We start from the raw sequence: 24168 nt of genomic DNA, 5'->3' as shown, positions 1-24168 counted from the left end.
TAAAATGACAGGTGCGGCATAGGGCAATAATGAAGGCCTCACAGCACTTTGCTTGAGGAGAGCGTCAACTTGTTTGCCTGTGAACATCGCCTGTGAACTGCCTGTGAACATCGGTACGGTGCTCGACGAATAGGGACAGCATTGGTAAGTGCGGTCATATATTTCTCAGTAGTGATGCACCCAATATCTGTCCGAGATTTCGAAAATATCTCGTCATACTTGCTTTTTCTGAAGTCAGGGTTCGCATCAACGGGGCTTGAATGGTTTTCTTTTCATTGTGATGCGGAAGGTTCATATTCTCATGTGCTTATGTCACTGACTTGCTTTCCAGATTTACAGAAACATTGAAGTACAAAGCGCTGTCTAGGCCAAGAATTAATTGCGTTCTCATGCCTCGCAGCACATGTGCATAAACTTTCCTTATGATGTTCCCAATTTGTAACAGAATGTTTACGCGACACAAAGTTCGAATGCTTGATGCAACTTGCTAGACCATGATGCTGGAGTCTCTCATCAACTGAAGTTTTAGCTGTTTGTACACATCCTCGCTGATACTGTCGATCCTGTCGACTTGTGCGACGCTACAAAATGGAGACACAAAACGGAGATGCCATGCGTTTATTCTAATGCACGCGCACTTCCTCTTCGTCGGCTTCTCCAAGAATCACTTTGTTAATGCGTCACACACACACACACACACACACACACACACACACACACACACACACACACACACACACACACACACACACACACACACACACACACACACACACACACACACACACACACATATAAATGCTTGTGCTACGCCCCCACCCCTGTTTTATTATGCCATTGCCGTTTTCAGAGGTCGACTTAAAATCGTGTCAACACGGTAAGACATGTTTGGAGCTTTCTTTCGTCTCTTGATGTGGTCAAGAAATGTGTGGACCAAATTTGAAAGGACTTGCGATGCCCGAGCATTAACTTTGCTATTGTCAAGTCAGCACATTGGACAAAACTTCAGAGAAAACATTCCACTTAAAATCAGGTTGGCATAGTCCACTTGGTGTGCAGGGACATTCTTTAATAAGTTGTATATGCTTCTAAAAAATACTACTACGTTCTACTGTGTGACATTGTGACCCGTTTTCAATTCACCACTCACAATGTTACATCCCGTCTCTCAATCCCATCAGCTGCAAGTGCTTCCGAGGTAATCGTGACATTTAGCATGTCATTGAGTGATGTACTAATTTTTTTGTGTGACATAATCTTTGTAAAAGCAAGTGAATAATTGAAGACAGTTAGAACAAGACACTGACCACAATAAAAAGAACAACCAAATGATGTTTCAGCTCCAGTGTCTTGTTTTAATCATTTTCATATCTGTTCGTGAACCAGATGCGTTTCCGCTCAACCCTCGGCTGAATACCGTATTTACTCGCATAATCCTCGCACTTTTTTTGCCAGAAAATCGATGCCAAGTTGGGGGGTGCGAGAATTACGCGGGGAAAACTTCCCACGAAAACGCAGAGAGTGAAAAAGACAACGAAGTGGCCGCAAATCAGGATTCTCACACTAGCAACTTACAGCAAGCTTTGAGAAGTACTAATTAAAACTTACCTCAACATTAAAAGCACTGGTTCAACACAAGCAAAGATTTATTAGAGCCACTTAAAGTGCAAGCAAATAGTCTAGAATTACAATACCAAATGCAAAGCTTGTGGGTGTTACGGCCGTAGCGGTAGCATTCGTCGCGCAACAGGAGCCCTCAAAAGGTAAGCGTAGGACGTCAGTATTGGGCTGATAGCTATTTAACAGAATCCTCCGCAGTTTCCTTCTGAAGAAATAAAGTTTACAATCGATCCCAGTTTTAGGCACACGGCAGGCCCAACGCGTCTTGGTGGCTTTTAGCTGCCGTCACCAGCAGCGAACACAATACTTGTAGGCTCCGAAGGGCCTACCGGCGGCCCTCATGCCGTTGTTTAGCGCATGATCTATCACTTGAAACTTGAAGCAGCCTTGTGGCTTCAGTATCACCCCATGACGTGCCAAGATTACTGACACAACATACAAAACACGCCGCACGCGCACTGGCCACTTCGGCTTGACTTGGATTGGATTGAATCTTTGTGCAATAGAACGCTTGATGCTTAAGAGATGGCGCCAGATGGTGCGCGCTATCATCATCAATGGCTGGAACGAGCAGACGATATTATTGCGGCAGTTTTTGGGGGTGCGATAAATACTCGAGGAAAAAAAAATCGTATTTTTTCTCGGGCGATGCGGGGGGTGCGAGAATTATGCGAGTGCGAGGATTACGCGAGTAATTACGGTAAATATATACATGTTGGTTTGCCCGACTGCGTGACTGTCTGCGTTTGTTCCAAAAGCGCACCACATCCAGACCTCATAATGATCGCATTTTAAAAAAAAATTCATTTTGCCTGAAATCTTGTAGACACACCCAAGAAAGCAATTTGATATTTTTAATTTAATTCGGCATTCGTATCCTCTAATTTAATTCTTACTCATAAGTAAAAGCAATGTGGCAAAAAAAAAAGATAGCCGAGAGTGCATATAAAATGTCTTGAGCCAAGAGTCAAGAGCATTAATCATACGTGAATGCATGAATTGTTGGCAAACCCTGGTGTGAAGAACTTTCCATGCTGAAGAGAACAAGCACACGAATGCCTGCTACCACGTCCTGTGATTCAATCCTTGCATGATGGATTGGTACAGCATTGTGGGTGGGCTCACCTGTGAGAGGAAGTCGGTAGGACCGGATACCTTGTAGGCAGCTGTGACAAACTTGGACACCTCCTGCATGCTGATGAAGCCCTTCCACACAGAGGCGGGCTGAGGCTGTTTGCTGCCACCCTTGCCAGAGTCTGGGGATCTGCAACCACAGCAACGAATGGCAAGAATGACTGACCACAATAAAATCAACGAAAGGGACTGCAAGGGCCGACGAGTGCCCAGTAATCCCTGCACAGACATACATTCGCCAATGTGCCTTTTGCATGCCTCTAAAGCGCATGCGCGGCCCCCTGATGGCAACTCTTGGAAACGATCTGTGGGACGTCGTTACAGACGCCGCCTGCTTTTTTGTGGCAACGCAAGTTGTGTGAGTGGTGCGGGCGGCACAACGAATAAACTTATCTATAAATCTGGTTCTGTTAGTGCGATGTTGGCAACTAGTGCAGCTTATAGATGCACTCAGGGAGGCGCACCCAGCAGCAGCATTCTTTCTTTTTTTCCACCTCTCATCGGCGAAACGCGACAATCAGCACCTCGAAGTGTGCATCACGACAGTGAGGCGCCAAAATGAAAACGGTAGTTTGTAGCAGCCTTCTATTTTGCAAGACAGCGCGAAAAGCAGTTCATTAAAGGTGTGTGTGCGCTACCTAAATGAATATGTCAAGCTTCCTGCAGGGTGCGGAACCTGTGTGTGCTTTGTGTCTGGCTCGTCGCTCAGCAGTACACTAACGACGCTTGCGCTACAGGTTTTCTTTACGCGATATGCTTTCTGCATTTGTTTTGGAATGACAGCAACAACTAAGTATGGTCAAGTGCGCCTTGGTTTACTTCGATCTCAACGTAACTACGCTTTTCCATTTTGGCGTCTTCTATATATTAGAAAAGAGTCGCTGTAAATTGTCCGCTTAAATATAATGAATGCGAAATGGGGTAGTTTTGTCGTCTGTCATTCAGACTTTCAGTGGTTCGATGATGATGTTTGATGTTTTGTGGCGCAAGGGCCATTTTACGGCCAAAAAGCGCCAGTTCATCTTACTAAAAATATGGACAATGATTGTGATAAGCGGCTGTATAAGGGCCAAAAAATTCCTCGCGGTAAGGCGGGTAAAAACATACAAGTAATAAAATCATGACCATGCCGTGAAAGGTGTGTGTGGTGTGAATAGGTGAGAAAAGCTGGTGATAATGAAAAACGATGGTGGACATGTATGGCATTAGCACAAGTACCTCACTCGATCATACCCTTGCGTCCAAGGGCCGTGAGGCAAGTGCTTTCTTGTGTAGCCACGGCAGCAAAAAACTCTCTGGAGAGGTCGTGCTACGGAATGCCCGGGTATATGATATGAAAATTACGAATTTCTTTTAAAAACGCCAACAATGATTTATGACTAAAAAGCGGTTCCCTACCGACGAACATTGCAGGGTGTAAAGGTATATGTTGTCGGTAGGGTAATGGAAAATGTTTTCTTAGAGTTTCTATAAGTGTTAGCACTGGATTAACATGTGAAGGACTGTTAATGCTTCACCACATCTGTCACACAATGGTGGATAGCCACCGGATAAAAGATATGTGTGTGTCGTGTATGTGTGTCCTATCCCGAGTCTCGTTAGTATTACCTCTGTATGACGCGATTTTGATACTGGCAGCCAATGACCAAGGTGTGGCTTAATAATGTGTAGTTTGTTTTGTGTGTGTGTATCCCACTTGCTCTGCCAGTAGTCCCTGAGGTTTCGTTTGAGAGACGGCTTAAGATCAAGGGCCGGGATTGATAAGGGTGTAGAGGCAGTGCTTCTGTGGACGGATGCAGCGAGCTGATCCACCCTCACGTTGCCTTGGATCTCGCGGTGCCCTGGCACCCAGCACACTACAACATGTTGTTTGAGTGTGTAGAGTTTGCACAAAATGGAGTAAAGTGAAACAAGGACTGAGTTTTTTTTGTTTTTCAAGAGTGTGCAGAGCCGTTACCACACTGAGGGAGTCCGTATAAATTACTGCTTTTTGTATTTGTAATTGCTTGATGTGTTTAGCTGCCACAAGTATCGCATAAGCTTCCGCTGTGAAGATACTTGTGCCTGGATGTAGAGGGCCAGCATCCGAAAAGGATGAGCCGACAGCAGCGTAGGACACAGAGGAGTTAGACTTGAAGGCATCTGTAAAGAACTCGGGACGTGTGTATTTGTGTTGAAGTTCCAGGAAGTATGTTCGGATATGGGCAATAGGCGCATGTTTTGTAACTTTTAGAAGAGACACATCGCAGTCTATAGTCTGCCACTGCCACGGTGGCGAGTATACTACAGGAGCCATTAAACTGTGTTCAAGTGACACTCCAGTTTCCTCAGCTAGACCCTTCAGGCGAACTGAGAAGGGCCGCCTCATCGAAGGCCTCTTTTGAAACATAATGAAGCTCGACAAATCATTAATAGTAAAGTATGAGGGGTGCTTCTTGTCTGCTTTCACCTTAAGGAAATAAACAAAGGACATGTAAGTTCTCTGCAGATGAAGCGACCACTCATTTGACTCAACATAAAGGCTTTCTAGGGGCTGGTGCGAAGAGCACCCGTAGAAATGTGGATGCCCCCCAAATGGTGCACGGGGTCCAGCATCTTCAAAGCACTTTCAGTCGCAGACTGATAAACAACGGCCCCATAATCTAAGCGGGTGCAAAATGAGGCTTCTATACAGGTTGTGGGGATCTGAGGCGCGCCTGCGACCATTTCGCGGGCATTCCGCCACACGGCCACACCCTTTTGCTTTCCTGCTTGGTTAACACCACGTGGCGATAGATGGCGCCACGTGCGGGCACGGCACGCGGTACGCGCGCGCCGAGGGAGCGCTCTCTTCTCCGTTGGTCGGCGCCGGGTAAGCACGTGTTTTCCTTCGTCCGCGTCCCCTTTGGGAATCGCCGGACTGCAGCCTGCCTGGGGGGCCTTGGGCACCTCGGCAGGCGTGTTTACTTGAGTGCTAGCTTCGGTAGCGTACGCTAAGCCCACAGCGGTGCCTAGTGCTTGAAGTGGTCGTACCACAACGAGCCGCACTTGCCGTAGGCCCAGCGCGTACGAGGTTTGCCCTAACACTCGCGACCAGGCCCAGTGGCCATCGTGAGAGTGCGCAGCATAGCCGCGAGGGACCTTTTCCCGACCGGCGTGTCAAAGCTCGCCATTGCCAGCTGCGACGTGCTCGCGGTTTTCCCCTTATTGTGAACGTCCGCGTGCGGGTGCCTTTGCTACCCGCGTCCCAGGAGCGGACGTTGTGCTGTTGTTCGGGGTGCCGCCAGAGGCAATAAAGTGTTGTGTACTGTTACATTAGAACACTGTCTATTTGCCGCGCCGCGCTAAACGCCTTATCAGTTGAGCGCGCGCGGAGCGGTGCGCTACACGCGAGTGAACGGAGTAGCAGCCCTGTGGCTCGCTAAGCGTGAACCCGCGGTGATCGTCCGCTGCAGTTAGGAGCGGGGTCACCATAAGGTTCATGAGACATTGCCTGTCACTACCCCACGTAGTACGTGACAACACTTTTAAAACATTCATGGCTTTTAAACATTTTGTTTTTATATACTTGATGTGCGGTACGAAGGTCAATTTGTTGACCAAGATTAATCCTAAGAATTTATGCTCCGCATTAACAGACAGAAGTTGACCGTTCAGATCAATGTCGGGTTCTGAGTGCATGCCTCTCTTTAGGGAAAACAAGACACACATGCTTTTTTGTGGGTTCAGTCGGAATCCGTTTTCCTCTGCCCATTTGGGGACCTTGTTTAAACCTAACTGAACCTGCCGCTCACACATTGCCAGATTGTAAGATCTAAAGCCAAGCTGGACGTCATCGACATATGTACAATAAAACATATTGCGAGGGATCGACAAGCGCAAGGAATTCATTTTGATGAGAAAAAGTGTGCAGCTAAGTACACCACCTTGTGGCATGCCTGTTTCCTGGACAAACGTTTGGGAAAGAACCGTGCCCACTCGGACACGGAATGTCCGGTTTGACAGGTAACTTTCGATTATGTGAAACATTCTTCCACGCACGCCAAGGTGGGACAGGTCTCTTAGAATTCCAAAACGCCATGTTGTATCATAAGCCTTTTCGATATTGAGGAACACAGAGAGAAAATATTGTTTATGGACGAAGGCGTCTCTGATCTGTGCCTTGATACGAACAAGGTGGTCTGTGGTGGATCTACTCTCTCGAAACTCGCACTGAAATGGGTCGAGCAAATTGTTTGTTTCAAGGAAATGTACAAGTCAGCAGTTTATAATTTTTTCGTACTTTGCACAAGCAGCTTGTAAGTGCAATAGGCCTATAACTCGAAGCTAAAGAAGGGTCCTTGCCCTCTTTCAAAATGGGAATAATAATAGCCTCTTTCCAGGAGGTAGGGATAGTGCTAGAAAACCAGATAGCATTGTACAAACAAAGTAAGGTTTTTCATGTTTCGATTGGTAGGTTTTTTAACATTTCATACACCGCACGGTCAGAACCTGGGGCAGAAGTACTGCAGGAGTTTAGAGATGTTCAGAGCTCAGCTAGACTGAAAGCTTGGATATGCCTCGTATTTAGTGCATTTGTGTTCGACTTTCTGCTTTTCTATTCTTGTTCTGTATTTTCGGAAAGTGTCGGTATAGTGGGACGAGCTGGACACATGTTCGAAGTGTGCACCGAGGAAGTTTGCCTGATCTTCCAAGGTATCACCCTGAGTGTTTATGAGTGAGAGTGTGTGTACTTGTTTTCCTGCTATCCTACCGACCATGTTCCAGACTTTAGCCTCCTGTGTGTATGAATTGATCCCCGACAAAAACTTCTGCCAGCTTTCTCTTCTGGCCTGCCTACGAGTTCTTCTGCCTTGAGACTTTATTTTCTTGAAGGTGTCAATGTCAAGATTTTCGGTTGTCGGCGAGTTCCGAAGCAACCTCCAAGCTCTGTTTTGCTGTTTGCGCGCGTTTCGGCATTCAGAGTTCCACCATGGCACACGCCGTTTTCCAGGGTGTCCATTTGTTTGTGGGATGCATTTTGTTGCAGCATCAATCAAAAACGCAGTGAAGTAGTTGATAGCAACATCAATGTTCAAGGTACATAAGTCATTCTAAGTTAGATGAGATGGTATAAAAATATGCCCAGTCGGCTCTGTTTATGAGCCATTTGGGAACACGTGATGGACACTCAGTTGCTGTAGTTGTGCTCAAAACTCCGGGGAAGTGGTCACTTCCGTACAGATTACTGACGACTTTCCACTGGAGTAGAGGCACAAGAGATGGAGATACTATGCTTAGGTCTATGGAGGAGTAGGTGTTATGAGCGAGGTTATAATAGGTTGGTTCTTTTCGATTTAGGAGACACGCGCTCGACGAGAGAAGGAACTGTTAAATCAGTCGACCTCGCGCGAGACACCGAGAGTCACCCCATAGCCTGCTATGCGCATTGAAGTCTCCAAGGAGAACATAAGGCTCCGGAAGTTCATCAATTAAAGAGTGCAAATCACGTTTTTGCAGCTGATAGCTAGAAGAAATGTAAATAGTGCAGATTGTGATCAGTTTATCAAAAAGAACCGCTCGAACAGCCACTGCCTCAAGGGATCTTTGGAGTTGTGTGTGCATGCAATTCCTTGATTTACTATGATGGCAACACCTCCGGATGATGTCATGGCATCATCACGGTCCTTTCGGAAATTAACGTATTTACGAAGAAAATTTGTGTGTTTTGAATTAAGGTGTGTTTCTTGTACGCACAGCACTTTTGGTGAGTGTTCGCGTAAGAATTCTTGGATGTCGTCAAGGTTTCTGAGAAGGCCCCTGACGTTCCATTGTATAATTTGAGTGTTCATGGTGAATATAAAATAGTGCTGTGTGCACGAAAAGCCAGTGGCTGTTTAGACAGGGAGTTTGAGTTCACTTAACAGGGCCGTCACCAGGCCCTGTTATCTGCTTTTTTGTTTTCTTGGCGCGATCCAAGGAGCCACGCCGCTCTTTCGGCACCAAGGGTACCGACGTATCCATTGCCTCCTCGAAGGCACTGGATGCCCGCACGTGCGGGCTGTTAGTTCGAATTTCGGGCCTCGCCTGGTGAGGTGAGGCCTTGAGACCCGAGGACTCTGTTCAGGAGTAGGCGGTGTAGCCTGGGCTACAGCCGCCTTGGGGGCATGTGCCACAACCGCCGGCTCGATATGCGCGGGCCGAAGGAGTGGCGAGGGCTGGTGCGGCAGTGCCCCCTGACGCGCCGCATCAGCATATGTAGGTCCATAGAATGGTGGTACTCTTCACCGTGCTTCCTTAAATGAAATGTTCTCCTTCACCTTCAACGTAATTATTTCTTTTTCTTTTTTCCAGTATGTGCAGGAGCGTGAATATGCGGCATGGTTTCCTTCGCAGCTTACACAGTGTGGCGGTTGTTTGCAGTTCTCAGACACGTGGCCTAGGACTCCACATTGTGCACAAGCCTGGCGACCCCGACAGGTTTTAGAGCCATGGCCATACCTCTGGCATTGGAAGCAACGACGAGGGCTTGGTATGTACGAGGCAAAAGGATCAAAAAGTGGGCCAGTTGGTAATTCATTTTCTTCGATCAGCGAACTGGGAGCGCAGAGAAAACACAAAGGACGAAGCGAGGAACCACACAACACGAGCGCTCAACTATCAACTGATTTATTTTCCACATCGGAAGGACATATATAAACACAAAATGCGCATGTCAAAAAAGAATATGACGAAATCAAGGGCAGCATGCGAAGCGTGTAATCAAGGCACATGTCTAAGGGTTATCTAGGTAGCTGAATTCACAGTCAAGTAGTGAGAAGGAAGGATGACTTATACATTGGTCCGCATTCCTGGAAATGTGATAGGCTTCAGAAATTTCGCGCGTAGTTTGATGAGGATGCCGGAACAGAACAATTGTATTCTCAAACAGAGGTTGGCACTTGCACGAAACGCTATGTGACGCTAAATGGGAGTAAGGTGTATTTTTCAACGAGCTTCTGTGTTCCCTGAGACGCACGTTCACACATCGGCCGGTCTGGCCAATGTACATACGTCCACAAGAAAGGGGTATCTTATATACTACTCCGGTGATGCACTTAACAAACTTAGTTACGTGCTTCTGGAGGCATCCTCTACCTTTAGATGCATTATGTGCCCTCCTGTGCACCATTGAACATATACTGGCCAATTTATTGGGTGCCGAGAAAACCACGCGCACACCGAACCGGTTTCCCACGTTTTTTAACCCATGGGCCATTTTATGAATGTAGGGGATTACTGCCGCGCGCTTCTTATTCTCTTCCTTGTTCTCTGAAGAAATACATGTGCGTTTTTCATTATTTTTGACCGTACGCAAGAGCTTTTCACAGACTGAGCCTATTACGTAGGAAGGGTATCCCGCACCTATCAGCCGTTCCAACTGTGCTACGAAACCACTTTGCAAGGTATGCAGGCAACATTTTCCGAGGGCTGATACCCCTTTCCGAGGGAAAGATACCCCTTTCTTGTGGACGTATGTACATTGGCCAGACCGGCCGATGTGTGAACGTGCGTCTCAGGGAACACAGAAGCTCGTTGAAAAATACACCTTACTCCCATTTAGCGTCACATTGCGTTTCGTGCAAGTGCCAACCTCTGTTTGAGAATACAATTGTTCTGTTCCGGCATCCTCATCAAACTACGCGCGAAATTTCTGAAGCCTATCACATTTCCAGGAATGCGGACCAATGTATAAGTCATCCTTCCTTCTCACTACTTGACTGTGAATTCAGCTACCTAGATAACCCTTAGACATGTGCCTTGATTACACGCTTCGCATGCTGCCCTTGATTTCGTCATATTCTTTTTTGACATGCGCATTTTGTGTTTATATATGTCCTTCCGATGTGGAAAATAAATCAGTTGATAGTTGAGCGCTCGTGTTGTGTGGTTCCTCGCTTCGTCCTTTGTGTTTTCTCTGCGCTCCCAGTTCGCTGATCGAAGAAAATGAATTACCAACTGGCCCACTTTTTGATCCTTTTGCAATGTATTTCTAGTACACAGGGCTCTTTTAACTGTTTTAGTCCCTCTTTTCAAGACCCTGCCATTTTGGCATCGTGGATTGCTGTCTCAACATGTCGGGCAAGAGTAGCATCGTGGCACCTTCGTCAAGGAACTTGTCCGGCAGAGGTACAAATGCTTTTTGGAATGATGAGTCCGTCGTTTGGGCATACCAAAAGGATGTGCCGAATCCTTCGTTCGGAATGGTACAGACAAGTCCGGTGGTATAAGGACTGGCTGAGGGTCATGTGTGACCAAGACGTTCATAGACGTAACAACCGCGATTCGTATCGCGACTGGTGCAAAACTTCGAAATCCGTCACGGAAACTTTGTGGAATTGGATCAGACCACAACTACCTGCCAGGAAAAAACAAGCTTCAAGTGAGGGACGTTTCTTGAACCTAAGTGATGTGTCTGTGCCGGAAAAAATTCAGCAGGTTCTGCGAAAAGGCCCGAAGTTCTCCGCAGAACCTACTCTTCGACCTGAAGAAAAGATTGCCACAGCAAGGACTGTCTCCAAGCTGGCCAAGGAGGAAGAGCGTTATAGGTGTGTAACAGAATGTGTTCAAGCAGTTTCGAGCAATGTTAGCGATGGGAGTAGAAAACTGCGCGTTCAACCAGTTGTTAAGTTTTGTTTGAACAATCAGCTAAGGGTACTCATTTCTGACAAAGAAGGGTTCTTCGTTATCATTAATGAACTAGATTTTCTCAAGAAGGCTGAGGAAGCCTTAGAAAGAAATTTTAAACCACTCTCTGTAAAAAGCAAGGAAGTAAAGACTAGAGCGATATCGCTGCTGAAAAGGCTTAACCTGGAAAAACTCGGCTCTTCAGTAGAAAAGGCGAAAGGTGTAGAGCTAGAACTTTTTTACTCCATTAAAACACACAAACCGGAAATGCCGCTGCGCGCGATTGTTTCAGAAAGGGATACGTGGCAGTTGGTTGTATCTCAGTATCTGCAAAAACATCTTTCTGCGTTGCGCGTAAATGACCCTTTTCACGCAAAAAACTCTGGTGTCGTGGTTGAATACCTCAACAAATGTGAATGCTCCGGTGTTACAGCTTTTAGTCTTGATGTAGTCGACTTGTATTATTCTTTGCCGCATGATCAACTGTTAAACAGCGTAGAGCAGTGCATTGTGGAAGACAATGATGAGATATCGTTCAGGAATAGCACGGGAATTTCGACTCAGTCTTTTCTAGAAATTTTGACGTTCTATTTGAAGTCCACGTTCGTCGTATGGCTTCGGAACCTGTACATGCAAAAATCAGGTGTGTGTATAGGTTCAAGTGTGGCCCCTGTTTTAAGCCAAATTTTTCTTGGGAAGGTGGATGCAGCCTTAAGCACTAAACTTCAACCTGGCACAAAAGTATTCCGTTATGTTGACGATTATCTGATTATCATCAAAAAGTGTTCAGCAGTGGACGTTGAAAGTATGAAGGCATGCTTCGAGAAGGAAGGCATGGGCCTCCGGTTCACCTCCGAGCTTCCAAAAGATAACAAATTGCAGTTCCTAGACCTTTCCCTGTTTTTTGGTGATAAGCACCTTTGCTGGCGATATAATCCTCGTTCTGCAAAACCCGTTCTAGACTACTCTTCCGGACATTCCAAGCTTGTTAAACGCGGAATCGTAATGTCATGCTTACGTTCAGCCCTCGGAAAATGTTGCCTGCATACCTTGCAAAGTGGTTTCGTAGCACAGTTGGAACGGCTGATAGGTGCGGGATACCCTTCCTACGTAATAGGCTCAGTCTGTGAAAAGCTCTTGCGTACGGTCAAAAATAATGAAAAACGCACATGTATTTCTTCAGAGAACAAGGAAGAGAATAAGAAGCGCGCGGCAGTAATCCCCTACATTCATAAAATGGCCCATGGGTTAAAAAACGTGGGAAACCGGTTCGGTGTGCGCGTGGTTTTCTCGGCACCCAATAAATTGGCCAGTATATGTTCAATGGTGCACAGGAGGGCACATAATGCATCTAAAGGTAGAGGATGCCTCCAGAAGCACGTAACTAAGTTTGTTAAGTGCATCACCGGAGTAGTATATAAGATACCCCTTTCTTGTGGACGTATGTACATTGGCCAGACCGGCCGATGTGTGAACGTGCGTCTCAGGGAACACAGAAGCTCGTTGAAAAATACACCTTACTCCCATTTAGCGTCACATAGCGTTTCGTGCAAGTGCCAACCTCTGTTTGAGAATACAATTGTTCTGTTCCGGCATCCTCATCAAACTACGCGCGAAATTTCTGAAGCCTATCACATTTCCAGGAATGCGGACCAATGTATAAGTCATCCTTCCTTCTCACTACTTGACTGTGAATTCAGCTACCTAGATAACCCTTAGACATGTGCCTTGATTACACGCTTCGCATGCTGCCCTTGATTTCGTCATATTCTTTTTTGACATGCGCATTTTGTGTTTATATATGTCCTTCCGATGTGGAAAATAAATCAGTTGATAGTTGAGCGCTCGTGTTGTGTGGTTCCTCGCTTCGTCCTTTGTGTTTTCTCTGCGCTCCCAGTTCGCTGATCGAAGAAAAAAAAAAAAAAAAACTTGGTATGTACGGCCTGATAGATGTCTTCGTGTACCCTGTTTGAATAGATTCTGGTAGTTTACTGGATGCAAACGTGAGTATTAAGCGTTTAATCGGTGTTTATTATCTCTTCTGATGATAATTCTCTGTACATTAGTGACATTTTGGCTCTTCCACCTCTCCAAAAGTTCAGTTTCGGTCAGGTCAAGTAAGTCTGCGTCAGATACCGCTCCGCTAGTTACGTTCATAGATCTGCGTGGTGCTACCGTTATCGGTATGTCACCAAATGTTGAGAGGCTGTCTAGCTTTACAAATTGTTCTTTGTCCGGAATTTCAAGGAGAAGGTCTCCGCTAGCCATTTTGGTTATTTTGTATCCAGCCCCGAGAGTTTCAGTAAGACACCTGGCAACTACGAATGGAGATACGGCCTTGGCTTGCTTTCCAGTTTTCTCGCAGTGAATGACATGGAAGTTGGGAAATGTTTCTTTTGGCTGGTTGAAAAAATTTATATCTTCGGTGCGTACCCGCTTTAAGCCGGTACAATCAGACAGTAGGGGGAATGCTCCATGCATGCCTGTCTTATTTTTGTTCAGCAGCGTTGGAGGCTGAAACCTGCAGACGCCAGCTGTACAACGCCACTATAACCCAATGCGCCTAGGAAAAGGTAGGCTATTTGCACAGGGTTAACCATAGCCGCCGGGAAGTTCGGAAGTAAACGGAAGAGGCTAGAGGACAGGACAGATAAAAAGTGAGGAGAAAGATGAAGATGTAGGGAGAGAGAGATAGGAAAAGGCGACTGCCGATTTCCCCTAGGTGGGTCAGCCCAGGGGTGCAGTCTACGTGAAGCCGGGGCCAAAGGGGTGTGTTGCCTCTGCCGGGGGACCTCGAAGGTCCAATCACCTGGCGTCAGCTCAACCCCCAGAATCCCCTTTTCCCGGGACACGGCAAAGCCACGCACGGCTAGGCGTGGGAGGGAGTCGAAACTCCCCCGTTAGCTCGGGTCGAGTTTCAGTGGTTCATTTCTGTTGTTAAAGAACTATTGTGGTTCGGTGAAAAAGCAAAAAAAAAAGAACTCTCTGTGTTGACGTGACTGCCAAGTGCCATGCCTTTTTCTTGTTACCATCGCGCTATGTTCGATGTGTGGGGTTTAATGTCCCAAAACCACCATATGTTTGATGTCCTAAAACCACCATATAATTATGAGAGATGCCGTAGTGGAGGGATCCGGAAATTTCGATCCCCTGAGGTTCCTTAAAATGTGCACCCAGATTTGAGCACACGGGCCCACAGCATTTTTGCTCCCAATGAAAATGCAGCCACCGCAGCCGGGATTTAATCGTAGTGCGATGTTGACGGATATTGCAGGTTCGCCATCCAACTAGCCCAGGCACTTCTATTTAGGCTAAATGACACTAGAAAGTACATAGCTTTCGACAGGTTCAGCGTGTCCTGCTGTGCTAATATGATGCAACGTGCGTGTCGTACAATCATGTCCCCTCAATTTCCACGTGCAGGCCAGGAAACCCTGTGGCCCCTAGACGCGAGTTAGGCACGCCGTGCACATCGAAACACGTCATTCAGTAAAAGCATTGCTCCACGGTGTCATGGTAAAACAATAATGCAACACCACTCTGAAGCTGGGGCCTAGCAGCTCGTACCATTAGTATGAATACCACATTAAAGAAAAATTATTATATTCACCCGACCAGCCAGTAGTAGGCCACTACGTTGTCTGTGGTCATTGCCACGAATGTATGCACTATGCACAATGTAGTAATGTCCCTTCATCGACATGAGGCAAATGTCACTCTGAAGAGCGCACGTGGACGTGACATTCAACTCATTGAAGATGAGCTTGCGCACGCACATCTAATAGCGGAATATCTGCCTTTTGGTGGTTTGCCAGGAAAATCGGCTGTGAACCAGTTGCTGCTAATGACAGCTGATGATGATGATGATGTTTGGTGCTTTGTGGCGCATGGGCCATTTGATGGCCAAAGAGCACCAGTTCATGGGACAAGAGTTGTGGACAATGATCATGATTAGTGGCTGTATAAGGGCCTTATAATTCCCCGACCTAAGGTGGGTAAAAACACAGAAGAAACAAAATCATGACCATGCCATGAAAGGTGTGTGGTGTTAATGGATGACGAAAGTTTGTGATAATAAAAACCATGGAGGACATGTATGGCATTAGCACAAGTGCCTTGATCGTTCACACCCTTGCGTCCAAGGACCGTGAGGCAGGGGCTTTGTTGAGTGAAGCCACCGCAGCGGAGACCTTTTTGGAGAGGTCGTGCTACGCAATGCCCGGATATATCACATGAAAGGTACGGAGTTCTCTCAAGCAATCCAACAACAACTCATGTGTGAAAAGCATGGCAGACGAAAGTTTGTGATAATAAAAACCATGGAGGACATGTATGGCATTAGCACAAGTGCCTTGATCGTTCACACCCTTGCGTCCAAGGACAGTGAGGCAGGTGCTTTGTCGAGTGAAGCCACCGCAGCGGAGACCTTTTTGGAGAGGTCGTGCTACGCAATGCTTGGATATATCACATGAAAGGTACGGAGTCCAAGCAATCCAACAACAACTCATGTGTGAAAAGTGGTTCCCTACCGATGAGCATTGCAGAATGAAGTGGTATCTGTTGTCGGTAGGGTAACGGAAACTGTTGTCTTCTCAGCGTGTCTAATTGTTTAGACTAGACTAAATTGTGAAGTACGGTGAGTGCTTCTCCACATCTATCACACAAAGGTGGATCACTAACAGGCAAAAGAAATGAATGTGTAGTGTATGTCTGTCCTGTTCTTAACCTTGTAAGTATTACTTCTTTGTGACGCGATTTTGATACTAGCGACCAATGACCAAGTTGCGGCTTAATGACATGCAATTTATTACCTGTGGGTGTGTCCCATGTGCTCTGCCAATAACCCCTGAGCTTTCGTTTCAGAAAAGGTTTCAAGTCGAGTGCAGGAATCGGTATCGATGTATTGGCAGCGGTTTTGTTAGTGGATCCAGCTAGCTGGTCCACCAGAATGTTGCCTTGTCCTGGCACCCAACAGACTACAACATGTTACTTGGGTGAGTAGACTGTGCATAAGAGCGAATAAAGTGAGACAAGGACAAGGTTCTGTGCTTTTTTAAGAGTTTTCAGAGCTTTTACTACACTTAAGGATTCTGTATATATTATTGTCTTCCTTAGTTTTATTTGTTTAATGTTTTTAGCGGCCGCAAGTATCGCTAAGCTTTGCCGGTGAAAATACTTGTATCGGAGTGCAGGACGCCGGCTTCCGAAAAGGATGGGCTGACGGCTGCGTACGAGACAGAAGTGTGAGACTTTGAAGCAGTGAAGAATTCAGGACATGTGTGTTTATGTTGTAGTTCTAGGAAGTATGTGTGAATATGTGCAATTGGCGAGTGCTTCGTAACCTCTAAGACATGCTTTCATAAATGAGATGCCAATTACAAAGAAAGCACGAGAGAATTTTCAATTCGGACCCTAACAACCTCGAGTTCGAAAGGGCATGTCTTTTAGGGTCCTTTTAGTGCCACAGTGATTATAAACGCAGATTTGCTGGTGGAAGGAATTACGAAAAAGCTCTTCTGTATGATGATGCATGAATAAAGTATATTAAGAGGAAAAGTGTCAATGCGTTCCTACCATTTATGTGTGCTTTTGCGAACATGATGCACGGAAAATTAGATCGTGATGTCCAGACATAGACATGACAGACATTCTGGCAGCACGCGTGCAGTTATTAGTGAAAATCGCTTCATTACATGCCGTGCAACTCTTCAAAGGCTCATCAAAGTTCCTGCAACGAACAACGCCCGCCAATAAATCGCTGCCACAGTTTCACGCTACCGATCGGACTAAACGTCACGAGCCCATGCGGAGAGCGTGTTTCGCTGCTAAAGCTATATTCACATGCAAGAGCTGAATCCCGCTGCTCGGCGGATCGAATATACCTTTGATTACTTTAATCCGGCGCAGCAGCAGAGACCTAGCATGCACACAGCCGGAGCAACGCTTGCGGAAAACTCGTGCATACTCTCAACTCCTATGTTTATGCAGCGCGCTTATGTGGTCATGCAGGTCACACGCTGTGTATGAAAACCACCAATCCACCACCAATACCACCAAAAACCACTCGCCTTTTACAACTGTCACACGACACACATTCGATCGTTGCCGCAAAACTAAAACACGTGGCTTTTAAGCCGGCAGTCTGCTTCCTAGCCACGCCAATCTGACAATGCTGAATCCTCTCGATCGAGAGTAGACGACCGTCAAACGGAGGGATCCAAATAGCGCCGACACATTTCCATCTGTGCCGAGTCGAGGGGAAGAGATGAAGCGAGAACGACACAGTTCGATAACGCGCACGTCAGGTGATGCGCCGTCCGCTGTGAAAATTTCTCCTCCATTCCCTTGTGTGAATCCACCTTAAATGAACTTGCACAACAGAGTAGCATCAGCACCAAACACAACACCATGAATTTTAGGACGCATGCGCGAGAACTGTTTATTCAGCGTAACAAAATAGTTACGTGAATGTGACTTTGGTGGCCCCAAGAACAAGGTGCACATGTATTGACGCGCCGGTGTGGCTATTGCCAGTGACAGACGCTCCTAAATCCGACTTTGGCGCAGTTTGGCACAATTTCCGATGATATTATCAGGATGACACAGGAAGGACCGCTGACCGAAACACCAGTCGAACGTAAAGTTAAGCCTAAAGCTCGTGGAGCCCAGAGCCGGCACGCAGTGGTACCTCTTAAAACACTCGTTTCGATTTTCAATTGCAAAACAGAGCAGTGTAGCAACTCACCGATGAAAACTGTGCCACATGATCACTGACGCGCCATAAGTCACGAACAAAGCACCGAGGTGCCTGTTACAAGTTCTGTGCACTACGGGTTCGCAAATCGTGAAAGTTTCATACCGTGCACAAGAGACGACTATTTAGTGCCGTACCAAGTGGGTCCCTCACTACCTGGAGACACCGATGTGCGAAATGCGCACGCTCAAGTGACCACACACAGCGGTGTCGACATGAAAGCAGCAACGCCCGAGGAACATGCTACAATCTACATACAACAAATAACCTGAGAGTCAAAATCACGCTAAGCATGCCATTCGGTTAAGATGGCTAACTCGGTAGTTTTCACAAAGTGACAGTGGTGCCTGAACACACAACCCAGCTAGCAGAAGCAGCACACTCAATGCAAGGCAGCACACTTTTGAGGGGTCACGAATACTTACAACAGTCCACGAAAGATTATAGCGACACCGTGGCAGCTTCTTTCGTCACCAGAAATGTGTCAAGTAAAAAACACGCGAGGCACGTCTTCTTGGTATTCCTGGTGCTGCCAAGAAAATCATGTAGTCAACTCAACCAAGCTGAGGTTGGCATCAAAATTCTTGCTTGTTTCGGAGCAGCTCGACACAGTTTGCACGATTTTTATGCTTTTGGAGCAGCTTGGCACAGGAAAACTAAAACGTATCAAACATACGTAATATGCACAGCAGTCTCACCCCAGCTTGAAGTTTTGTCGTCTCACCGATAGGTATCCCCTGTGGTCAGCAGACCGATGGGCGCACAGCGTTGTTACTTTATCTGGTCGATTGCGTGTCACTAGTGTCTTCACCTAATGAGCACATACTTTGCATCGTGGTTTAGGGTTAGCGCGTACGTGCTTCGAGTGATGATGCAGACTTTAGATGAACAACGTGGCTTCCATTTCTCGCAGAAATTAGCGCACCTGGGAAACTTTTGTGGCTGGTTGGGCATTTTGGCGCAGTGGGGCCCAATTTCAGCAAATTTAATGGTTTAACTAAAATAATTACTGTAGCTTTTATGGTTATGAAGAAAAAGTACATAACATTGGCCTAAAATACATGGCAGGTATAGGGCTTACCCTGTTCCCTTAAGTGAACAATTTCCTTGGGTCCCTTGAAGTTCACCCAATTGAGAGTTTACTGTACGCCCATTTTTTTCTTTATTATATGTGATACTTTGAATTAGTTGCAAAAGTATTCGATCAAATTATTGCTTGCCTCGCAAATTACTGTTTACCATTTGCAGAAGCCACTGCACATCGCATTGCAGGTTTCGTCAAAGACAAAGTCTACAGAGACAAGTGTACATATAGGCTCATCAGTAAAGGCAATCAAAGAGAAATGCACATAAGCATGCCACTATGCATGTTGTGACACCAGCAGATACCACTGAATGGTCATAGTTGTCTGCAAGCCTGTCATACCCGAGTGAAACGGTCGAACTCGGCTCAAGGTCTGAAAAATCCTCCTGCGGCCTCCTTAGCCCCTTGGTCTGTTCGGTTGATGGTGGGGGCGTGCCACTTCGGCCGCGCACAGGCGGAGGAGGCGGAGGAGACGACGAAGACGATGTGGACGATGACGACAGCTCATCTGCCGGTGTTGGAAGGCTTCCACTGGGTTGTGCAGGCACGCTCGCAGTCGATGAACTGTGTTTAGAAGCATGTCAGCACTCATTGTAGATTAAAAAGTATAAGCCTCACCACTGATCTCAGACATTTGTTTTCACCTCTGAAAATAACTGTGAAAAAGATAAGTGTTAGACTTCTCTTGCCATGAAACTTCATTCACAGTGATTGTAGCTGGCACAATTAGTCAGTTACATTGCATCTGGCAAGGTGTAGATCGCATTTCAGCTTTGAGAAAATCTAATGAGACTGTAAGAAAGAGCCTATAAAAGCTTGTAATTTATCTGTTGAACCTGTAAAGCTATTCTGCTATAACATACTATTTCACCACAGCATATCGCATTTACTCGCGCAATGAACGCAATCGCACAATAAACGCACCCCCAACCTCAGTCATCAAAAGTTAAATTTTTTCCCCCTCGCATAATAAACGCACCCCCTACATTCATCCCCTGTAGTCCGGCTAACCGACACGTGGCACCTCCTCACCCGTTGGATCTCTTCCAGTTTTTATTACTTTGCCGACCCTCCTCAACCACCTCGGCTCGCTCCCTCCCCCCTCGCCCATTGCCCTGTGCTTATTGCTTTTCTATCTGTGCACCCCACCTCTCCCGTCTTATCTGTGTGCCACAGGGGTTCATGAGCGGTGCCAGTGTAGCCACATCGCAGCTGATAAGCACACAGCGAGAGCGAAGGTCACCAAACGGTACTTGCTGCATAGACATCATAATTTCTGACAACCGATTCTTATTGTTTTTTCTTTTGCTATTTTGAGACCCTCACCTCCATCCAAAGTGGATGCAAGATTCTCTCTCTCTCTCTCTCTCTCTCTCACACACACACACACACACACACACACACACACACACACACACAATGAAAAGGTTAAGGGGAGGTGCGATTAGAAAAAAAAAGTTGCATTTTATAATAAGCTGCACACTATTAGTTTTATGCCATGACAATATGGTGTTTTTGGTTTTGAACATTTTATGCCATTAAATATTTATTGTTCTCAACCATTACTGGCTCATATTGCTGTACATTAACTGTACATTAACTGTTGAATGAAAATAACTATCAAGAAAGTAAATGTAAGACATTTTAATAAACAAGAAAAACTGATGTGAGAATGCTTAGAATCCTCAGCTCAAACTAATTGTTCACTTTAGGTTTAGAATAATTATACAGGTGTTATCAAGTTTCAAAAAGGATATTCGCACCTTTCACATAATTAACTCTAATGTTACCACGCCTATTCAAATCGATCACCGGTGGTCGACGCTTTTCGGTCATAAATTTTGGCATGTTAAATTTATTTCTCGCGTGCCCCGCAGTTTCTAGTAGTTAGTTCAGCCACTCAACTTTTTGAACTTTTTTGCATTTTCCGACTTGGACAACATAGCAATTTTTTCACAGACTTTTGCACGATCCAATGGGCGTGTGTAGTTGGAAAAATGCACTAGGTTGGCGAACTTGACAGAAGTGCACCCCTCGTGATTATGCTACAGTAACATCGAAGTTCTGCAATGAAAAGAAACTCTGCAAGCCAAATATAGGATTGATGTGTTAGCTCTGCAATGTGACTGAGTTGAGCAGTAATAATTGTCAGACATTCATGCCAGCTAATCAATAGAGAGCTGTTGCTAGAAGTCAGAAAAGATTAATTAAAAAAAAAAGTATTTCTCAAGGTCTGCTGCATGTATAAAGTGTGCAGGTGGCTCTCACAGCCAGTTCCCAGCCACTTTGGTTTTGCTTGTATCGTTATATCAAGCACAGGGTCACATCTAGTGTCACTAGTTGCTGTTATTACGCGGTTGTGACGCGTGCATTAGTGCGCACCAGCGCTGCAAAACACATGCGCTGCTTGAAACTGTTTTGCAACACCTGAATTGAGTGAGAATGAGCTGAGATTTCTTGGATGACAGCACCTCAGCTTCAAGTTTTATGGAGACGATGTTTTGCGTCAGCCTGAGACATACGTAGCCGTTCATGGGTTTGCTTTGTTTACATCCTCAAGTTATCACCTCCATCGCAAGTGCATATAGCTTCTGACCTTTGTGCATAATCTTATAGTTACTCAGGTTACGTGCGTGGTTGATACTTCACTAGGTCGCGATGTAGTGGCACTGGCTGCAGAGCTTCTCCTAATGGCAAGAAGGCTCCTGGAGTACATCTTGGCCCTGACTGTGGGGCAGTGCGAAACATTTTAGAACTGCTCGTGATATTGTCCTTTTTTTTATTATGATACGCACAAAGATGCAAAGGAATATGCTTGAATGCATATATTGGAAAGCCAACCTATGCGAGTGAGGTGGCTCATGGAAAGAGGTGACGCTAAATGAAATAGCAAAGTTCATTGGACATCTCATTTATATAGGGATTATTCACATCACGGGTTTTTATCTATATAAGGATACGTAGAGACTCTTATTGCAAGGTAATGAGAAATGACTGAGAAAAGTGTACGAGTACACTTGTGTTTCCCGAAAAACAATGCAATGCTTTACCGCATGGCACGAGCAATGAAGCAACACCTCGGTTTTGATTTTCTTTGTCTATGTGAAGAGAAACATTTGTACAACATTGGTTATTTTTATACTGTTCCTGAGTCATTTATCTACAAAATGTTCATTCTGAATTTTCGTTGTTTTGAATGTTTTTGTATTTAGGTATAGATCACTTATAACGTATGTCGCGGGAGTCGCGAATATCCACACTATAAGCGGTACCGCACTATAACCGAAGAAACCTTTTTCAAGGGCCGCACTGGTGCAAAACGTGTTGAGCATGCAGCTTTGCGTGTCCAAGAATCGAAACGTGCGATGCGTGCTTGTCAACATTTAAATTACTGAATGTTGAAAGAATTTAACGTCCAAAGACATGCGTTGCCAATGAAATGAACGCGAAAGGGGGAAAGGGATTCTAACAAATGAAAGCACCATCATGAAAATTCGCTGACTAGCAGACCGCTTCGATTATGCGCATTACACAGAAACCATGTCGAATCACGTCCAGAATTTCACGTGTTGAAAGATGCCAACCATTCGATTTCTTGGGAATGCACCCTATTTAAGACAATGCAATAGAGTCGCGAACCACTATTTGAGCACTACATGTGCCGCCCTCGTTTTCATTTAACGATATGTATCCTTCCCCGCAAGCGACCGGTAAGCCGGCAGGTGGCCACAGTGGTAGCCTGGTAGCCGTGCCGGTGCAAAGGCTTATCCGTTGCCTAATCAACCTCCCTCCTGACTCAGTGAGCTTGTGCAGCATGCCATGATCCATTTTCTTTTTCTACCACACCCTTCGGTCATTCACTCCACGTCCCCTCCTCCTCTGCGGTGGTGGGAATGCCTTCCAGCATTTCAGAGCCGTCACTGAAGCAGGCAAAATCTGATTTTGGAGCAGCTACCTCTGTGTTTGGAGCACGCATGGGCTTTTTATAACACAAACAGAGGAAAATTTATTTTAATTCAGTTCATTGTTCCACAAGTTGACATAATTTATACAAAAGCAGCAAGCCCACAAATTAAACACAAACAATAAACAAAATTATGAATAGGTACAGAAGCGGTGACATAAAGCAGTGAAGGATATTGTACCAAAAAGCTAGCAGCATGTAGTGCACAGCAGCGCGCGTGCACACACACACACACAGGCACACACACACACACATTCAAAGAACGTTACAGCAAAACCTTTCAATACGTACACACATGCAGAGAACCTGATGGGAACATGGCTAACTATGTGCTAAACGTAGCGTGCATTACCCACTAAGTACATAAGCATGTGCAGGCTTCCCATTCAAGGGGGGAAGGGTGGGGGGGCAAAGGTTTGTTGTAGCTCCACCAGCCTATCATGTCAATGTGTGGGGCTGACTTTGCACCGCCCTCCCTATAATGCGACTATGGAGCTGGCTTTGTGTTCTTTGCACGCACAAAGTACCAATTTGCATTTTTCTACATGTGCCATAGCCGCTAAAGAAGGAATAAATACAGTGCCACAGCAGTTATTGCCTCAAGTGCCCACCACAAAGCCATTTTGTTTCTTTTCGCCAAGGTTGAAAGTTATTGGCATTCTCACACGACCGTTGGATGGCATGCGGTGGCGACACCGAAGAGCATTTCAAAACTGCAGAATCCGGTATACCAGTCAGAGTCTGAGATGGCGACGAAACGGACATAACCGGCTGTCCCTCATAAATGTGTGCCGCGATACGCTACCTAGTGAAAACGGGCACAGTTTTTTTAGACTCCGTATGCTCGCAGCGGGCTGATGGTTTACTGCCTAGTTGCGTGCAGCGCTTAGCCTACTTGGCGTACACACCGTGCCGAGCCCCTTGCGCCCACTCTGCTGCAGATTGCGCTGATGTAAACAGAAGCCTGTTGCCTTAATGCGACTCTGC

General features: G+C 45.9%; 1 protein-coding gene across 4 annotated transcripts in view; it reads right to left on the bottom strand.

Moving 5' to 3' along the window:
* The window catches only part of pps (protein partner of snf), a 385339-nt gene that overhangs the window by 84180 nt on the left and 276991 nt on the right, over positions 1-24168 (bottom strand). For all 4 annotated transcript variants that reach the window (XM_075886389.1, XM_075886390.1, XM_075886391.1 and 1 more), the window contains 2 exons: positions 19560-19781; positions 2746-2884 (listed from right to left, as the gene is read on the bottom strand). In XM_075886389.1, the coding sequence (XP_075742504.1) occupies positions 2746-2884; positions 19560-19781 (361 nt within the window). The remainder of the gene's footprint in view (positions 1-2745; positions 2885-19559; positions 19782-24168) is intronic.

This window comes from Rhipicephalus microplus, chromosome 2, assembly GCF_043290135.1.
Source record: "Rhipicephalus microplus isolate Deutch F79 chromosome 2, USDA_Rmic, whole genome shotgun sequence".
Lineage (NCBI taxonomy): Eukaryota > Metazoa > Arthropoda > Arachnida > Ixodida > Ixodidae > Rhipicephalus > Rhipicephalus microplus.
Note: the sequence above shows the minus strand (reverse complement) of the source record. Positions and strands in the feature narration are given on the sequence as shown.